General features: G+C 44.3%; 1 protein-coding gene across 6 annotated transcripts; it reads right to left on the bottom strand.

Annotated features, from left to right (window-relative positions):
• Positions 1-653: 653 nt before the first annotated feature.
• Ppil3 (peptidylprolyl isomerase like 3) lies at positions 654-17008 on the bottom strand. 6 transcript variants are annotated; one of them, XM_076931876.1, is made up of 8 exons: positions 16865-17008; positions 16323-16373; positions 14917-14991; positions 13180-13273; positions 12277-12393; positions 10759-10826; positions 6875-6993; positions 654-4202 (listed from the first exon to the last, which is right to left on the bottom strand). In XM_076931876.1, the coding sequence occupies exons 2-8, from the start codon at positions 16323-16325 to the stop codon at positions 4076-4078; spliced, it is 603 nt and encodes a 200-aa protein (XP_076787991.1). In that variant the 5' UTR covers positions 16326-16373; positions 16865-17008; the 3' UTR covers positions 654-4075. The 6 variants fall into 6 exon arrangements, with proteins under 6 accessions (XP_076787991.1, XP_034355146.1, XP_076787994.1 ...); XM_076931879.1 differs by lacking the exon at positions 654-4202 and adding an exon at positions 11766-11880 and having other exon boundaries at positions 6871-6993; XM_076931880.1 differs by lacking the exons at positions 654-4202; positions 6875-6993 and adding exons at positions 9849-9947; positions 11766-11880.
• Positions 17009-17050: the final 42 nt, after the last annotated feature.

Below are 17050 nucleotides of genomic sequence, written 5' to 3'. Positions count from 1 at the left end.
TCCTGGTTGCAACCGTTTAAACTACACCAACAAAGTATCTCTGGTTAGTAACTCACTGGCTACAGTTCTGTGACCTGTCTTAAACTAGTTTTTCGTGGTTGGGTATGACATGCATTGGCTTTAAATATATCCCCCCAAGCTGTTAGAAATAGTGTAAGTAGACAGATTAGTAAGTAGTCCTGAAGGCTTTGAGAATGGACCCCTCCCTCATCACCCCACCTCTTATTTCCCTGGTAGCTCTAAAAAGGTAAATACCAGCCTTGCAACTCCTTTGCATTCATTACCTCACCCTTAAGAGTAACCCAGACCTGGGCATGGTGGCACATCCCAGCACTCAGGAGGCAGAGACAGGGGGATCTCTGAGTCCAAGTGCAGTGTGGTCTATATAGCAAATTCCAGCCCAGAACTAAACACGGAAAGAGGAGGTGCTGGAGTGGGCTTAACACAATGCCACCAAGGCTACCTGAGTTCAATCTCCAGGAAACACGTAGTGGAAGAGAGAACCAATTCCTGCAATATTATCCTACACAAAAAAATAAAAAAGTATTTTTTTAAAAGATCCATTTTTAAAATTTTAAATGTACATGTATGAATATTTTGCCTACATGTATATGTTGGGGTCCAGGAGTTGCCCCACAAACCACACAAACAGAGTCAATCAGGGATGGTTTATTGAATTGCACACCCTAAGACCAATCAATCAGGGTTGCAGCTCAGAATTTGAGGGCTGAGCCACGACTACAAACATTTCTCAAGGCCAGCTTATAAAGGAAAAAAACCCCACAAAACAGTGAGTTCATACCCAGGTGTAGGAAGTGCTGCCCGGTGGTTAGCTCTGATTCAAGCCATTTTAGACCTAACAGTTCATATTGACTTTTAATTTGATGGGTCCTACATAAAGCTTTGTGGAATTTCTTAACATTAACACACCTCAGACAGAACATAACAAGATAGGTAATCAGCATGACTTTGCTCTGAGTCAAGTTATTTTCTGTGTCAGTGACTGGCAGGCACATTACAGCAGCAATATGAAATAGCTGGCAGGCATGGAACAAAATGGCTACAGCTAAGCAGGGGGAGTTGGCAGACCTCAACATGTACATGCACACCAATGAATGCTTGTTGCCCACGGAGGCAAGAAAGGAGGGTCAGATCCCTTGGAACTGGATTTACAGATGGATGTGAGCCTCATGAAACCTAGATCCTCTGCAAGAGCAAATGCTTTTAACCATTTCTCTAGCCCCCTAAAAACAAAAAACCAAACCAAACCAACAAACAAATTATAATGGTTAGTCCTGTTGTCAACTTGACCATATCTGGAATGAACTACAACCCAGATTTGGAGTGCTCCCCTGTGGTCCAGATCTTGAGGCTGGGAGATACAAGTCTCTGACCTGGATCTTGGCATGGAGATCTTAAGGCATAATGGCTTTGAAGGGCTTAGGCCCAGTCAAGGTAGTACATGCCTTTAATCCCGGGAGACTAAGGCAAACGATCTCTGAGTTCAAGTCCAGCCCGGGACAAAGCAGGTTCTAGATGAAGAAAAGCTTAAATCCAGCCTTGGTGGTACATGCCTTTAATCCCAGCATTACAGGAGACAGAGCCATGCAGATCTCTGAGTTCAAAGTCAATCTTCAGAGCAAGTTCCAGGACAGCCAAGCTTAGGTAGAGAGGGAGTCAGAAAACAGAAATCTGGTGATAGAATAAGGGTGGTGGTGGTGCATATTCCATCCCCAGCAAGCAGCAAAACACAGAAGCTTCATCCAAATGGCTCTGGCTTTAGAGTGAAAAACAGAAGGGACTCCTGGGACAATTGATGCTGGTTAGCTGGAGCTAAGAAATTAGTGACGATCAAGAAGAGACCAGCGCCGGGCAGTGGTGGCACACGCCTTTAATCCCAGCACTTGGGAGGCATTGGCAGGCAGATTTCTGAGTTCAAGGCCAGCCTGGTCTACAGAGTGAGTTCCAGGACAGCCAGGGCTACACAGAGAAACCCTGTCTCGAAAAACAAAACAAAACAAAACAAGGAGAGACCAGCATCACTGAGGTGAAATCTTCTGGGAAGTGTTTTCTGAGAGCACAAAGAAGCCGTGTTCCAGAGATAGCCAAGGTTGTACCTTGTGCTGCAGCTGTACTTGGTAATGTGTAAGAATCACCCACGTGGTACTGCTTTTGAAGGCATGAAGGGGTCATGAAGAGCAGCTGAGGCTTGGCCCTGTGAGAGTCCACGGAAGGCCATTGGTGAAGGTGCAGCCTCAGTTGCAGTTGACAGCCCAGGACTGAAGGGGTTGTGCAAAGGAGCTGATGCTGAGCACCAGGAAGAGAGCCAATGAGAGGCTTTTGGTGAAGTCTAGTTGTAGCAGAAGACCCCAGTGCATTGGAGATGCCAGTACCATGGGATGATCACCAAGAACAGCAGCAGCAATGGAATGAACTCAACCAGGGCCTAGAGTGCTACAAACGGCAGAGCGGGAGAAGCGACCCAAGCCCTTTGGAGGAGCCCAGAAGATCATGTGTGGATCCCAGACATTGAAACAAGAAGCTGTAACATTGAAGTTGCCTTGGAGATTGCAAGATTTTCAAGATGCTAGAGCCATGGGCTATCGGCTGAGGAAAGCTAACAGGTTCTCACACCATGAACCACAATTGCACTCATCTCCTCTTTGTATCCACCCTCCACCCTTGCAACCTCCCCCCCAAAAAATAAAAATAAAAAAACAAAACTTAAAAATTAAACAAAACATAAACCATCTTGTCATGGAAGCTGTTGTGTGTTCTGGGTCTCTCTACCCTTGTGGCTAGTCGGCTGATTTGTTCCACAAGGGCAAAGGAAGTAGAGCCAGTGAGGGGGCGAGGAGCCCTGTGAGTACCTTTGAGGCTGCTGGTTTCTGCTACTCTATCTAGTGGATTCTCACTGGGACTCCTCTCAGATATCCTGCTGTTGCCCTGTGTCACGGAACTGCAGGACTTTCACATGCTCCAGCACTTCACAGTGGGATAGGTGTTGGGGTGAGCCAACTCAAAGCCTTGGCTCTGGGCCTGGGTGACAGCTGAGTTGGTTGGCCCACCAGCTCTCCCATACACATCCCATCAGGTTAAGCGTAGTAGAATAAGCCTAGAATTCTCTATTTAAACCAGGGTGGCCTTGACACACTGTTTCTGGAATGCTGGGCCTACAGATGTGTGAAACCATCCACCCCAGCAGAATAAGCTCTTAAGAACCAAGATGTCAATGTATTGGCACTATTTTTAAAATTGGTAACCAAATGTGAGGGCTCACATCTGTGATCACAGCATTAGGGACACAAAGGCCTGAGAGGAGGAAGTCAGCCTGGGGAACCTACCAAGCTTCGGAACCACCTACCAACCAGACAAAATAAAACACAACACCCAACCTCCCCCAGTGAGAAAATGGACCTTAACAAGGTCCTGTTCTTTGTTTTCTTGAGTGAGGATTTGCTTTGAAGCACAGCCTGGCTTCAAATCCATGATCCTGTCTCAGCTTCACAAGTGCTGCTCTAACAGGCCAACCTGCCTCCACCCCACCTCCTTTTCCTTCCTATTTTTCACTCTTGTTTTGTTTGAGATGATGTTACTCTGTGTCCTGGCTGTCCTGGAACTCAATTTGTATACCAGGCTGGCCTCAAACTCAAAGGGCTCCCCATGACTCTGCCTCTGAAGTGCTGGGATCAAGGTGAGCGTCGCCATGCCTGGCCATGACAGCCTAGGTTCTACCTGCAGAACATGACTAGTGAAGGGAAAATAGTATTTCCAGCATATAAACTAGCATGGTGATTTGGGTGCTCCAAAAAAGGCCTGCACATGAGAGTCAACACCCAAAAATGGACACTCACATGTAATAAAAAAAAAAGACATTGCTTTCTATTTAAAGTAAACATTGAACAACAGCAGTGACATGGAATATGCTTAAAATGGGTGTGACAGGGAAGCTGCAGGGCTCCTACATAAAGCCCATTACTGTAAACACCAGAAGGATCAGTCTCAGAACTGGATAAACCACAATGGGCGTGTTCCAGTTAAGTGTTTGCCAAGTATCTGTCCAGGTCTGTTACAGCTACTGAGCAAATGGATTGGCATGAATAGTTATGTCCTTAATGTGTACATCATTAAGGGGTCTGTATGTCTTCTCATTTACTGGTAACTTCTCCAATTCATCCAAAGTCTCCAGACCATCTATTACCCTGAAAGAGAAGCAGCATAGCATGTAAAAAATTTTTCACATGAAAAATAAAGTATCTACAGCAATTACAGTCTTCAGACGAGAGTGCCCTCCTCTGCCTTCTTTTACAATCATGTGGCCTGGCTGGATTTTATGTCCTGAACACAGTGGCAAAGTGGAGCATAAAGGTTGGTCCCATGGACAAAACACCAAGGAGAGTGATGTGGTCTTGAATTCAGGAGGCTCAGGACCCATACTTCCCCAGGTCTTTTTCACAACCAGGTAACCTCAAGGACATGAATACCTGCTGCTTTGGTTTGGAACTTGAGTGTCCCTCAGAAGTCCATGTGCTAGAGGTTTGGTCCCCCATTTGGAACTACAGGGAGGTACACAAGCCTTTAAGGGTAGGGTCTAGGGCTGTGCAAGTATGAGGATATGAGTTCAGCCCCCAGCACATCTATAAACCCAGAGCTGGCTGAGTAGATACTGGGACAAATGACCATGGGCTGAAACCTGTAAAACTGTAGATCGAAAGAAGCCTTGTCTTGAAAAAATAAAAACCATGGTTGGAACCTGAGCCAATGCAGTTAATGAGGGAAAATGTTTTCTTATATTGCGCAGGCATCGGGGTTTCTGTATGAACTTAAATTTTATCTGATGTGTATGCATGTTTTGCCAGCACATATGCCTGCAAAGCACACGCATCCAGTGTCCCAGGAAGCCAGAAGAGGGAGTTAGATCCCCAGGAACTGGAGCTACAGAAGTTGGAAGCCACCATGTAGGTTCTGGAAATTGAACCCTGGTCCTGTGGAAGAACAGCCAGTGCTTTTAACTTATGGGCCATCTCTCCAGCTCCATGAAGCACATACTTTAAAAACAAAAAAACAAAACCAAAACAAATAAACAAACAAAACCAGATTTACATGTATTCTGCATTTCCACTAAGATATAAAAGAACATAGAAATGAACAGCTAGGTTTAGTGACACAAGCTTTAATCCCAGCACTTGGAAGGAGGAGGCAAAGGCAGGCAGATATCTGTGAGTTCAAGGACATCCTGATCTACATAGTAAGTTCCGGGTCAGCTGGGGCTCCATAGTGAGACCCTGTCTTAAACAAATAAACACAAAACACAGAGAAGCACACAAGGAAGAATGCCTAAAGGGAAAACCACAACAACCACACCTTTTAAATGTATTCCTATGTGGAGACAATTAAGTTCTATAAATTATCTTCTGGTATATATGAAAACCAGAGAACCGGAAAAATTCTGAGCTTCTGCAAAAAAAAGAGGTGTGTGTGTGTGGGGGGGGGGGGCAAGTAGGCTTGTAGGGTCAGGAATCTAGAAGATGAGGTCCTTAGGAAACCACAGGAAACTTACACGTCTTCTTTCCAGAAAAAAATGTGCATAGAAATACAACTTCAAGTAGTTCAGGGGACTGGAGAGAGGCTCCATGGTCAGGGCATATGCTGCTCTTACAGAGGACCTGGGTTTGCTTCCCAGTATGCACATGGTTCTCAGCACCACATGGGAGCTCACAGCTTCAGGTCTAAGGGACCCAAAACCCTCTTCTGACCTCTGCAGGTACCAGGCCCGCACGTGAACATAAGGTCAAACGTCATACAAATAAAACCGAGGGAAAAAAAAAAAGCTAAGAACCAAGTAATCCGTGGACCTAAGGTTAACCTTCAGTTTTCTGTAGTTGGCATGCAGACACAAAGCTGATTAGATGCCTTCAGTCTAGGGTTCCAGTTGCTGCATTGATTATATGTTAAGCTAGACACAGGTGTTTGGAACACAAGTAAACAGGGGATCCTCTAGTTTTTAAAACCGACTTAACATCCAAACTACTCAATAAAAGTCTAGCCAAGCATGGGAACTCCTACCTGTTCATCTCAGAACAGGGAAGGCTGACACAGGAGGACCATGAGTAAGCAAAGTCTGGGCTACACTGTTTTACAAAAATCTTGTTAAAACCAAACAAATATGTCCTGGTACTTTAGGACAATGTATTTTTTATCACCGAGTGTGACAGACACATGTTGAATGAATAAATTTTACCTCCTAATGAATTATAAAATCGGTTTTCAGGTTGAGTGTTTATAATGCATAATTCAGCAAGAACTGCCAAACAGCTCCCTAGGATCAGATCTGGCACGCTTCCCTGAAGGCACAACCCACCCAGCTGAAAACCACCACCTACCCTGTGTAGGCAAGGTGTGGTCACATCAGCAAGTTCTAGAGCACCTGGGAAAGTTCTTTCTTTTTTTTAACTCTTAAAAAAAAGGCCGGGCAGTGGTGGCGCACGCCTTTAATCCCAGCACTTGGGAGGCAGAGGCAGGCGGATTTCTGAGTTCAAGGCCAGCCTGGTCTACAGAGTGAGTTCCAGGGCAGCCAGGGCTATACAGAGAAACCCTGTCTCGAAAAACAAAACAAAACAAAAAAAAAAGAAAGAAAGAGAGAGAGAGAAAGACAGAGAGAGGAAAGAAGGAAGGAAGGAAGGAAGGAAGGAAGGAAGGAAGGAAGGAAGGAAGGAAAAAGAAAGCAGGCGGGCAGGCAGGCTCAGGTAGTATATAACTTCCCTAGGCTCAGAGCCCTGATAGCTGCGGCCCTGGCCTTTCCAGTCCTCGCTGTGCTGTGATCACCATGCATGTACACTGATATGCCAAAGAAAGAGACGACTACAACACTCACTTTCCAAACACTGTATATTTCATGTCCAAGTGCGGCTGCTTGCCATAGGTGATGAAGAACTGAGACCCATTGGTATTTGGGCCATTATTAGCCATAGATACAACGCCTCGAACATTGTGCTAAAAAAGAAAACCAAGGCATTAATTTAACTGTGCTGTTAACTGCAAATTCCAAAGGCAAGCTGAAACTCTCTCTGCTTTCTCAGTATTCAGGGGATAAGAAATGGCTTAGCTAGCTTCACTATTAGTATCAATTCAAATGTGCAGGCTGTGTATTGTCTGTATCACTAAGACCTCGCATATAATTTGCTTATATAATCATCATATCCTCCATTCCATCTCATTTTCACTTTGGAGAAGCAGTTACAAATACTTGTATTTCTATCTGTGTATAACAGAAACATTCCTTACATTTATATTAAGGAATAGTGCACTACAATGAAAAAGCAATCAGGCAACAAAACCCAAGTCCTCCAAATCTCTCCTCAAATACTGGTCACTAGGTTAGCTTCTTGATCTGTAAAACAAGGAAGGGTGGACTACTTCAGGGGTCTGTTCAAGATGCAGATGCTCACAAGAGTTGAGCAGAGAGCAAACTTAACAACTGAGCAGAGATGGAGTCTGGCAAGCCCAACGGTGTTTCTCCTGCCTAAGGATTTCTTTTGTCTTTTTAAAATATTTACGTATTTTATCTATGAGTACACTGTAGCTATCTTCATGCACACCAGAAGAGGGCATCCGATTCCACTACAGATGGTTGTGAGCCACCATGTGGCTGCTGGGAATTGAACACAGGATCACTGGAAGAGCAGGCAGTGCTCTTGACTGCTGAGTCATCACTCCAGCCCCCAGACTTCTTCTCTTACTGGTCATAATGAAGACATCCTTGAATCTTCCTCCACGGCCAGTCAATCAGGACTGGTTGACCTGAGGTCTCACCTAGTTCTAATTATTATTATCAGTAATTAGCAATACTGCTAATTTACAAGGCATGGTGTATAAGAACTGAAAGTATCTCACTAAAATAAATGAAGCTGTGCCATGGAGTGGTAGCCAGTCAACAGCAGCAGACGTAACTAACTGCTGATTAATCTAGCAGTAGCTGTTGGTCAGGTGACGGCAGCTGGAAAAGCTAGGGAGGTGCAGCTACATCCAAAGAATACATCATTACCTCGGTGACAGGTGACTTCTGCTCACCTGTGGTGGCACATGCCTAGAACCTTAGCATATTCAAAGCCGAGGTAGGAGGAGTTCAAGATCACCTGAGCCACATAGTACAAAGACTACAGGATGCTTTTTCACTACTGATAGGCTGAAATGTTTTCATTTGATAATTAATGGGCATGTGTCTCTTGGAGTATAAGTACAAGGGCTCCTCTGGCATATATAGATTGTGAACCTTGAATACCCATCAATTCTGGTGTGTAGGACAATGGCTTGTTTGTTTTCTGATGGGATCCCATGTAGCCCAGGCTAGCCTCAAATTCATTATGGAGCTGAGACTGACCTTAGACTTCTGACCTTCCTGCCTCTCTCTACCTCTGTGATGTTGAGATTACAGGTGTCATCACCATGCCTTGTTCATGTATCTCTGGGGACTGAGCCCAAGGCTTCCTACCCACCAGTCAACCATTCTATCCACTAAGCTACATCTCCAGGGCAAGAAAAAGATACAGCTTAGCCTGGTCTCAAATTAGTAATCCTCCTACCTTATCTTCTTCAGCATTTGCTTATCCACATTGGTCACCAGAACTGGTGCTAGGTTTTTGTTTTGTTTTTAAATACAAAGTATTTACTTAGCTAGGTATAGTGGCGTGCACCATTAATCCCAGCACTGTGGAGGCAGAGGCAGAGGCAGGGGGATCTCTGAGTTCACGAGATCTGGTCTACAGAAGCAAGTTCTAGGATGGCCAGAGCTACATAGAGAAACCCGGTTTTGAAATAATAATAATAATAATAATAATAATAATAATAATAATAACAACAACTGCTTTTAAATTTTAACAGTTTATGTGTATGAATGTTTTGCTTGCATCAATGCGCATGTGTGTGTGTGTGTGTATCAGGAGTGCGTATTACTTGCAGAGGCCAAAAGAGGGAGTTGGGTCCTTTGGAACTGGAGTTACAAATGTTTGAGGAGCCATGTGAGTGCTGGGAATTGAACCTGGGTCCCCTGGAAAAGCAGTCAGTGCCCTTAGCCACTGAGACATCTTGCCAGCCCTAGTAACTGATTCTTCTTCCTCTTCCTCTTTTTCCTCCTCCTCACCCTCTTCTTCTTTTAAAAGATTTACTTACTTTATGTATGTGAGTACACTGTCACTGACTTCATGCACACCAGAAGAGGAGGCATCAGATCCCCTTACAGATGGTTGTGAGCCACCACGTCGTGGTTGCTGGGAATTGAAATGAGGGCCTATGGAAGAGGAGTCAGTGCTCCTAACCACTGAGCCATCTCTCCAGCTCCCTAGTAACTGATTCTTTATATACACTTCTCAGTGGAAGCTAACACAAGTATTAAGTAAAGATAATATACTAATATCCAAATGTCTAATAGAGAAGTAGAAAGGTTGGAGACCGGGCTGGGGATGTGGCTCATGATCAGTAATGCTCTCCCAGGACCCAGGTTAGGTTCCCAGCACCCATACCGTGTAGCTTACAACCAGCTGTAACCCCAGCTCTGCCGGACTCCAGCACCCACACCGTGTAGCTTACAACCAGCTGTAACCCCAGCTCTGCCGGACTCCAGCACCCACACCGTGTAACTTACAACCAGCTGTAACCCCAGCTCTGCGGGACTCCAGCACCCACACCGTATAGCTTACAACCAGCTGCAACTCCAGCTCTGCCGGACTCCAGCACTCACACCGTGTAGCTTACAACCAGCTGTAACCCCAGCTCTGCCGGACTCCAGCACCCACACCGTGTAGCTTACAACCAGCTGTAACCCCAGCTCTGCGGGACTCCAGCACCCATACCTTATAGCTTACAACTAGCTGTAACCCCAGCTCTGCCGGACTCCAGGTCTCTGAGGCATCTGCACTCATGGGCACATACTTACATTCAGAAACACACACCTACAGATAATTTAAAAATTGTAAAAATAAGTCTTCAAAAAATAGAAATGGAGAATGATGATGGTTAATACTGCAACCAAGAAGTCTCTCCTTCCCTTATCAAGAGAGGCCAGTGAGAGGCCAGGTATGGTGATGGTGCACCCCTTTAATCCCAGCACTCGAAGGCTGAAGCAGGCAGTCAACCATGAGTTTGAGGCCAGCCAAAGCCACACAGATCTTCAAAAGGCCAGTGACTCATGTCAGTCAGCTCAAACTTCGTGGTGAAGTTTCCCCTTTCCTATATGTCTTACTAAATACTTCAAGTTGGACCCAAGGACAAGCTCTTTTATCCCAATGCAGAGATGCATGACTCCAGAGCCTATGCCAGGCTAGAACTGCCAATTATTTCCACTCTGACATCACTTGCCAAGTGTGTGAACACTACAAAAAAAGTATATTAATTTCATAATGATTTGTTTGTTGAGATAGCCTTGGCTGGCCTGGAACTCACTGTGTAGACCAAACTGGCCTTGAACTCAGAGATCCATCTGCTGTTGCCTCCCATGTGTTGGTATTAAAAGTGTGTGCTACCACACCCAGCTCATAATAATATGAATGTGTTACATCATATATAAAAAGTTTCGCCAGGCAGTGGTGACGCACACCTTTAATCCCAGCACTTGGGAGGCAGAGGCAGGTGGATTTCTGAGTTCGAGGCCAGCCTGTTCTACAGAATGAGTTCCAGGACAGCCAGGGCTACACAGAGAAACCCTGTCTTGAAAAACCAAAAAACAAAAAGTTTCTAAGTCTAACTGGAACCACAGGGCTGTACCTTCAGATATTCACTGTATTCATCCTCAAACTTCTTGCCCCATATACTGCTACCTCCTCTTCCAGTACCTGTAGAACAAGACAAGCAAACCAAGAGGCATCTAGTTAGATTTCAATGGGGACTCCATTTCGAAAACAGGAGTGTTTTATACCATAATACATATTTACTTATATGGTGGTGGGGATCCAACCCAGGGCGGGACACATGCTAGGCAAGTGCACTACCACAGACTTAATCTCCAGCCCTCCAACTCTTTAACTATAAGTGTGTGTATGTGAGTGTGTATGTGTATGTGTGTGTGTGTGTGTGTGTGTGTGTGTGAGAGAGAGAGAGAGAGAGAGAGAGAGAGAGAGAGAGAGAGAAATCGTTCACAAGTTTGAACATAGGGCTTGATGTATGCTATTCACGTGTTCCACCAGTGAGTTATGTATCTCCAGCATTCCCATCTTTTTTTTTTTTAAACTAATTTTTTTTTTTTTTTTTTTTTTTTTGCTTTTCGAAACAGGGTTCCTCTGTGTAAGCCTGGAACTCACTCTGTAGACCAGGCTGGCCTCGAACTCAGAAATCCGCCTGCCTCTGCCTCCCAAGTGCTGGGATTAAAGGCGTGCACCACCACTGCCTGGCTCTTTAATTTTTTGAGGTAGGGTTTCCTTGAGTTATCCAGATTGACCTTGAACTTACAACACTCATGGTCTCAGCCTTAGAAGTACCCAAGACAACGGTCTGTACACCAGATGGCTTCTGGCATCCTCATGACAAAGAGAAAACCCTCCTCACTAATACTGCTCATATTTTATAGTCACAGACTAATACCTCTTTCTTCTAAAAAAAATCTTGCTGCCGGCTGGACCAAAAGCAAGTACATTCATTTAATTAATGTATTATGGTGCAAGACTGTATTCCCAGCACCCATAAGGTAGAGAGAGGCAGGAGGATTGTTGAGTTTGAGGCAAATCTGGGTTATCTGATGAAACCCTGTCTCATGCTCAGCTGTTAAGAATACTTGCTGATTCACAGAATGCAGGAGCAGATGGAGCTCTGTGATTCCGAAGTTAGCCTGGTCTACAGAGCAAGTTCCAGGACAGCCAGGACAGGACAGGGCTACACACAGGGAAACACTGTCTGAAACAAAACAAAACAAAACAAAACCAAAACCAAAAAACAAACACTTGATGAGCTGAACTGCATGGGGAGACATCTTTGGGACTCAACCCTACACTAAGAACTACAGGCAACTGAGTAATGCCAAGAGCAGGAGAGGTGTCTCCCCAGGAAAGAACACACCAGTTGGTTACCCACTGCCCAGGGCTTAGCTTTGAAGACATACATACGGGTAATGTCTTTCAGACTCAACAGGTAATATCTGGGAATATATATGACTTAATAAGTTACTGTTGCTGTGATGAAACGCCATGACCAGAAGCAACTTGGGGAAGAGGAAATGGTTTATTTCACTCACAATTCCACATAACAATCCATCATCAAAAGCAGTGTGGGTAGCCAGGTGGTTGTACACACCTTTAGTCCCAACACTCAGGAAGCAGTGGCACACAGATCTTTCTGAGCTGAGTTTGAGGCCAGCCTCGTCTACAAATCGAGCTCCAGGACAGCCAGGGCTACACAGAGAAACCCTGTCTTGAAAAACAAACAAACAAACAAAAAACCCCAAACAAACAAAAAAACAAAAACAAAAAAAAAAAAAAGAAAAAAGAAAGAAAAAAAAAAAGGAAAAACAATATGGTAAGGATTCAAGAAAGCTGGAGGGAGGCAGGAGCTGATGCAGATGCCATGGAGGGGTGCTGCTTACTGCCTTGCTCAGCCTGCTTTCTTATAGAACCCAAGACCACCAGCTCTGGGGCGGCCCCGCCCACAATGGGCTGGGCCCTCCCACATCAATCACTGATTAAGAAAATGCCCTACCAGTCTTTCCTACAGCCTGATCTTATGCAGGCATTTTCTCACGTGAGGCTCCCTCCTCTCTGATGACTCTAGCTCAGTAGTTCTCAGGTTGACATAAATCTAACGTGGACAATATGTACAAAGACATATACCCATGCAATAACAATGGATGAAGAAAGACTCCATGAGTTTGAAGGGTACGGAAAGGTGGAGGGTGGGCAGGAAGAGATGCTGCCATAAAAAAGAACTCGTTGCTTTTAGAAGCCACCTGGGTTCAGTTCAGTTCCCAGAATGCAAATGCTGGCTCAGGAGTCACCAGGTGTGCAGGTATGCAGGGCCCTTGCACACATGCAGGCAAAACACTTAAAAGTAAATATATCTTTAAAGAAACAAAACCCTAAACTTTTCTGCTATTGTCAAAGTAGCCCTGTTATAAAGAGTTTTATTTTTCAATTACTTTACACATCTCTTTTTCATATGATATGTCCAATTTTTCTAATTTCAGTTAGTGGAAAAACTTACCTGTTGGATCTCCTGTTTGAACCATGAAGCCCTTGATATTTCTATGAAACACACAGCCGTTGTAGTAATTACTGGCACAAAGAGCCAAGAAATTCTGAAGAGAATAAAAATGGTGATTGAGAAATAGTTTGGGCAGAAGCATACTTGAGATAAAGGCCCAGTCACGGTCACTGAAAATGTTATCATAGCATATTTAACTAGGAGTTTTAGGCAACGGCTCTTGGAATAAAAGATTCATCTGTCAGCTGGTCCCAGGAGCCCTGCATCCTCCACCCTGCACTGTTTGCAACTTAAGGCATTGTACTCTTGCAGTCACTTGCTGCTCTTGTCTTCATTCTCAGCTGGAATGAACGAGGGCAGTGACTGTCCCTTGCTCATCACTGTTCCCTAGACATGGCTGGAGAGTCTTTTAACAAATAACTGCATGAATGAAAAATAGCTGACTTTTCTTCCTTTTTCCTTTGTCATTTCAACAGACTAAGTAGTCACAGCTCCTAAAAACAAATGAGGCAAAAGAAGAAAAGAAGACACTGGATACCTGAAGGGGATATTTATATTTCCTTCGTATGTGTGGTACGCGTGTGGTGTGTGTGTGCACACGTGTGCAGGTACATGAGCCTTTGTGCAGAAGCAGAAGCAAGAGAAGGTTGAGAATCCTAAGCTATTGCCCTCAGCCCTTTCCCTTTGAAACAGTGCCTCTCACTGAACCTAAAACAGGCTACTGTCCAGGAAGCCCCAGTAGTCCTCTTGTCTCTGCCCCACCCCCTAGCACTGGGATTACAGGCCAGTGTGACCATACCCAGCACTCTCTATGGGCTCTGGTCTTCATGCTTGCCCAGCAAGCACTCTTCTCTGCTGAGTTATCTCCCCAGTCATTTCCTCCTTTCTCTTGTTGAACTCTGACATCAGGAAAAGTAGCACTTAGATATTATGATAAGCTTTTCCTGACAGTGGGTTCACAGAAAGTTTTCTTATTTTTTTTTAGGCTGATAATTCAGTTTCAACAGGCACAATGTCATTGTGCCCTGTGTAAAGATTATCCTTGTGTTACTCACATGCTGATTTCTCTGCCCCCCTATCTAGCTGCAATCCTGACATGGCACTGTAGTGCTTATTCTAAGAACCTCTGGTCTCAATGTTGTGTAAACATCGCTCCCCATTTATTCTCTAACTTGTCAATAAAAGCTGGTCAGCCAATGGCTAAGCAGAGAAGAGAATAGGGCTAGAGTTCTGATCCCACCCAGGGGAGCGAGTGCGACAGAGGAGAGGATTCACTGTGAGGAAATGGTTGAGGAGATACCCCGGGAACACACCTGGAGCAGAGATCCAGACCAATACTAAGATGAAAGCGTCTTGGGGATTTTGGCAAGAGGTAGCCAGATTAGTTTAGAAGATTAAAATAGATTAATACCGCTCAGCTATTGTGCCATAAAGCTTGATTAAATAAGTCCTATAGTTTCTGCCTCATTTATTTGGGAGCTAGTTGGGATAAAGAAAGAACTGTCACTTTAACAATTGCACTAATATCCTGCTATATTAGGGTGTTTATGTTGTTGTTCTTTGTTTGTTTTAAGGATAGGTCTCACTCTGTAGCTCTGCCTGGCCTAGAACTCACTATATGTAGACCAGACTGACCTCAAACTCAGAGATACAATGGACTCTGTCTGCTTCTTGAGTGCTAGGATTAAAGGCATATACCACCTCATTAATTGAATTTTAACATGCAATGATGCTCACCTCACATGTTTTGGGTGTTCTCTCACAGAAGACTTCTATCTTGATATCTCCCACATCTGTATGCAGTGTCACAGACTAAAAGAAGGAGAATGTAAAAACAAATGATTATTTCTTCCTGTAACTATAGGTTCTGTATTATTTCTGGACATTCAAGTTGCCAAACTGATTAAAGACATTAAAGATGACTGACTTGTTCACATAAAGTAGCTCTGGTAAGTCACACTTAATTAATTCTCCAAATTAATTTCAATAGCAGGAAAAAAATCTCTTGAAGACTTATATAGATGAAAAGTGGCATCTCCGCTAAATTTTGGATGCAAACATTGTGGAAGAAATAATTATATTTTTACTTAGAATTTTTCATGAATTAAAACCAATGTTTACATCTATTACTGATTTTTATGTCTCAACATCACTAATATTTAAGTGAAAAAAGTTAATAAATTGATTTTTTTCAAAACAGTTTCCACTATTTCCTTTGGGTAGTTTGATTTTAACAAACCGGGTTAAAAAACAGTCACTTCATTTACTAAAGACAACCAAACAAAAGCCGTCGGCATTTCTGACACCTACTGGCCACAATGCTTTCTCAATGGCCTCTTTTTCCTGTGGTATCTGTTGCTTGGGACCTTTACTTTTTATCCATATCTTATTTCAAAGATGACGAAAACTACGTGGAGGCTTCCCTTTATTTAGTCAAATCTTGCTGTGAAGCCAGGGTTGGTCTCAGGCGGCACCTCTCTTCTTACAACTGTCTCCAGCAGTGACTGCCAGGATGAGGTGAGCAGGCGTGCTTCAGTGAGACACAGGAGCTATGCTCCCTGCTATTCTACCTCAGGTTCTACCTGTGCCGCTCATCTCTGCAGGGAAAGGGCACACTATTTGCTTGTTGATTTGTGTGTGTGTGTGTGTGTGTGTGACGCAGGATCTATGTAAACAGGGACAGCCTAGAACTGCAGCTCCCACAGGCTGGGAGCAAGCTGACCTCCTGAGTGCTGGGACAATGGACCTGTGCCACCACACCAGCAGGATAACGTTGTAATGATCATGCCCACTGGTTCATTCTACTTTGTTCTGTCTATACTGGTACACATGGCCTCTCCCTCTTCACATCCCCCTCCCCTCCCTGTCCCCTCTTCTCCCTTCATCCTAGGAATGCACTCGGCCACTGAGCTACACACTCAGTAGTCTATCTGACTTCCTACAAAAAAAAAAAAATTCATAATTAAATAAACATGTAATGGGCTGCTGAGAGGACTTGGCAGTTACCAGGACTTGTTGCTTTTCCATAAGGACCTGTTCAGTTCCCAGCACCCACATCTGCTTTGTCTCCAGCTCCAGGGAATTAAAAAAAGGGATAAAAACAAGCAACCAACCACCCAGTTAGAATAATTCAAGATACTCACCATTCTCCTTCTTGATGGTTCTAGGAAGCACTATTTAATTTTTCAAGGCTCCTAAAAGAAAGAGGAATTAGTTCTCTTTGTCCTATCTTTCCCACCATACATGTTCATCTTTACAACGAAAAGCTTAGAACAGCATCCTCTAAATAACAATCCGACCATAGAAGTGTTGATATCCTACCCAACGCATCAAGCCACCCCAGCGCTCTACTTACTTTATTCATTTTCTTTAAGGCTTTTTCTGCAGAGGAGGCATATCCTCACCTCCTGGTCTAGTGCTCTAAATAGGCACTGGAGCTCCCTTTACCCGTGTCACCTACTTTACTTAAGACGTCTGTACAATAAAATTCTATACTTCATAGTTGTTTTTTTTTTTTCAAATGCCACATCTTGCTAACTTCACAATCGTATTTAAAAGTCCCAGAAACACCATCTCCAGCCCGAGACGTCATCACGAGTATAAGAAATAAAGTTGCACCAACGTGGGGCGCGGCAGGCGTTTGAGTGCACGAATAAAAGGATAAAAACCTTTACCCCACACTTACCCACTTCTCTCAGCACCGCTGCTGCGGGAACAGAAAAGCCTCAACCACAGGCGCCGGCATGCTCGCGGGTTCCAAAGGAGTTTCTATGCACCACCGGAAGTGAGCGCGGGGCCCTCCGCAGAGAACTCCCTACTCTCCTGTCAGTCTCTCCTCAGCACACCGACTAGGACTCGGAGGACCATGCAC

This window comes from Arvicanthis niloticus, chromosome 3 (assembly GCF_011762505.2).
Source record: "Arvicanthis niloticus isolate mArvNil1 chromosome 3, mArvNil1.pat.X, whole genome shotgun sequence".
Taxonomy (NCBI): domain Eukaryota; kingdom Metazoa; phylum Chordata; class Mammalia; order Rodentia; family Muridae; genus Arvicanthis; species Arvicanthis niloticus.
This window is presented reverse-complemented; position numbering and strand designations above follow the sequence as displayed.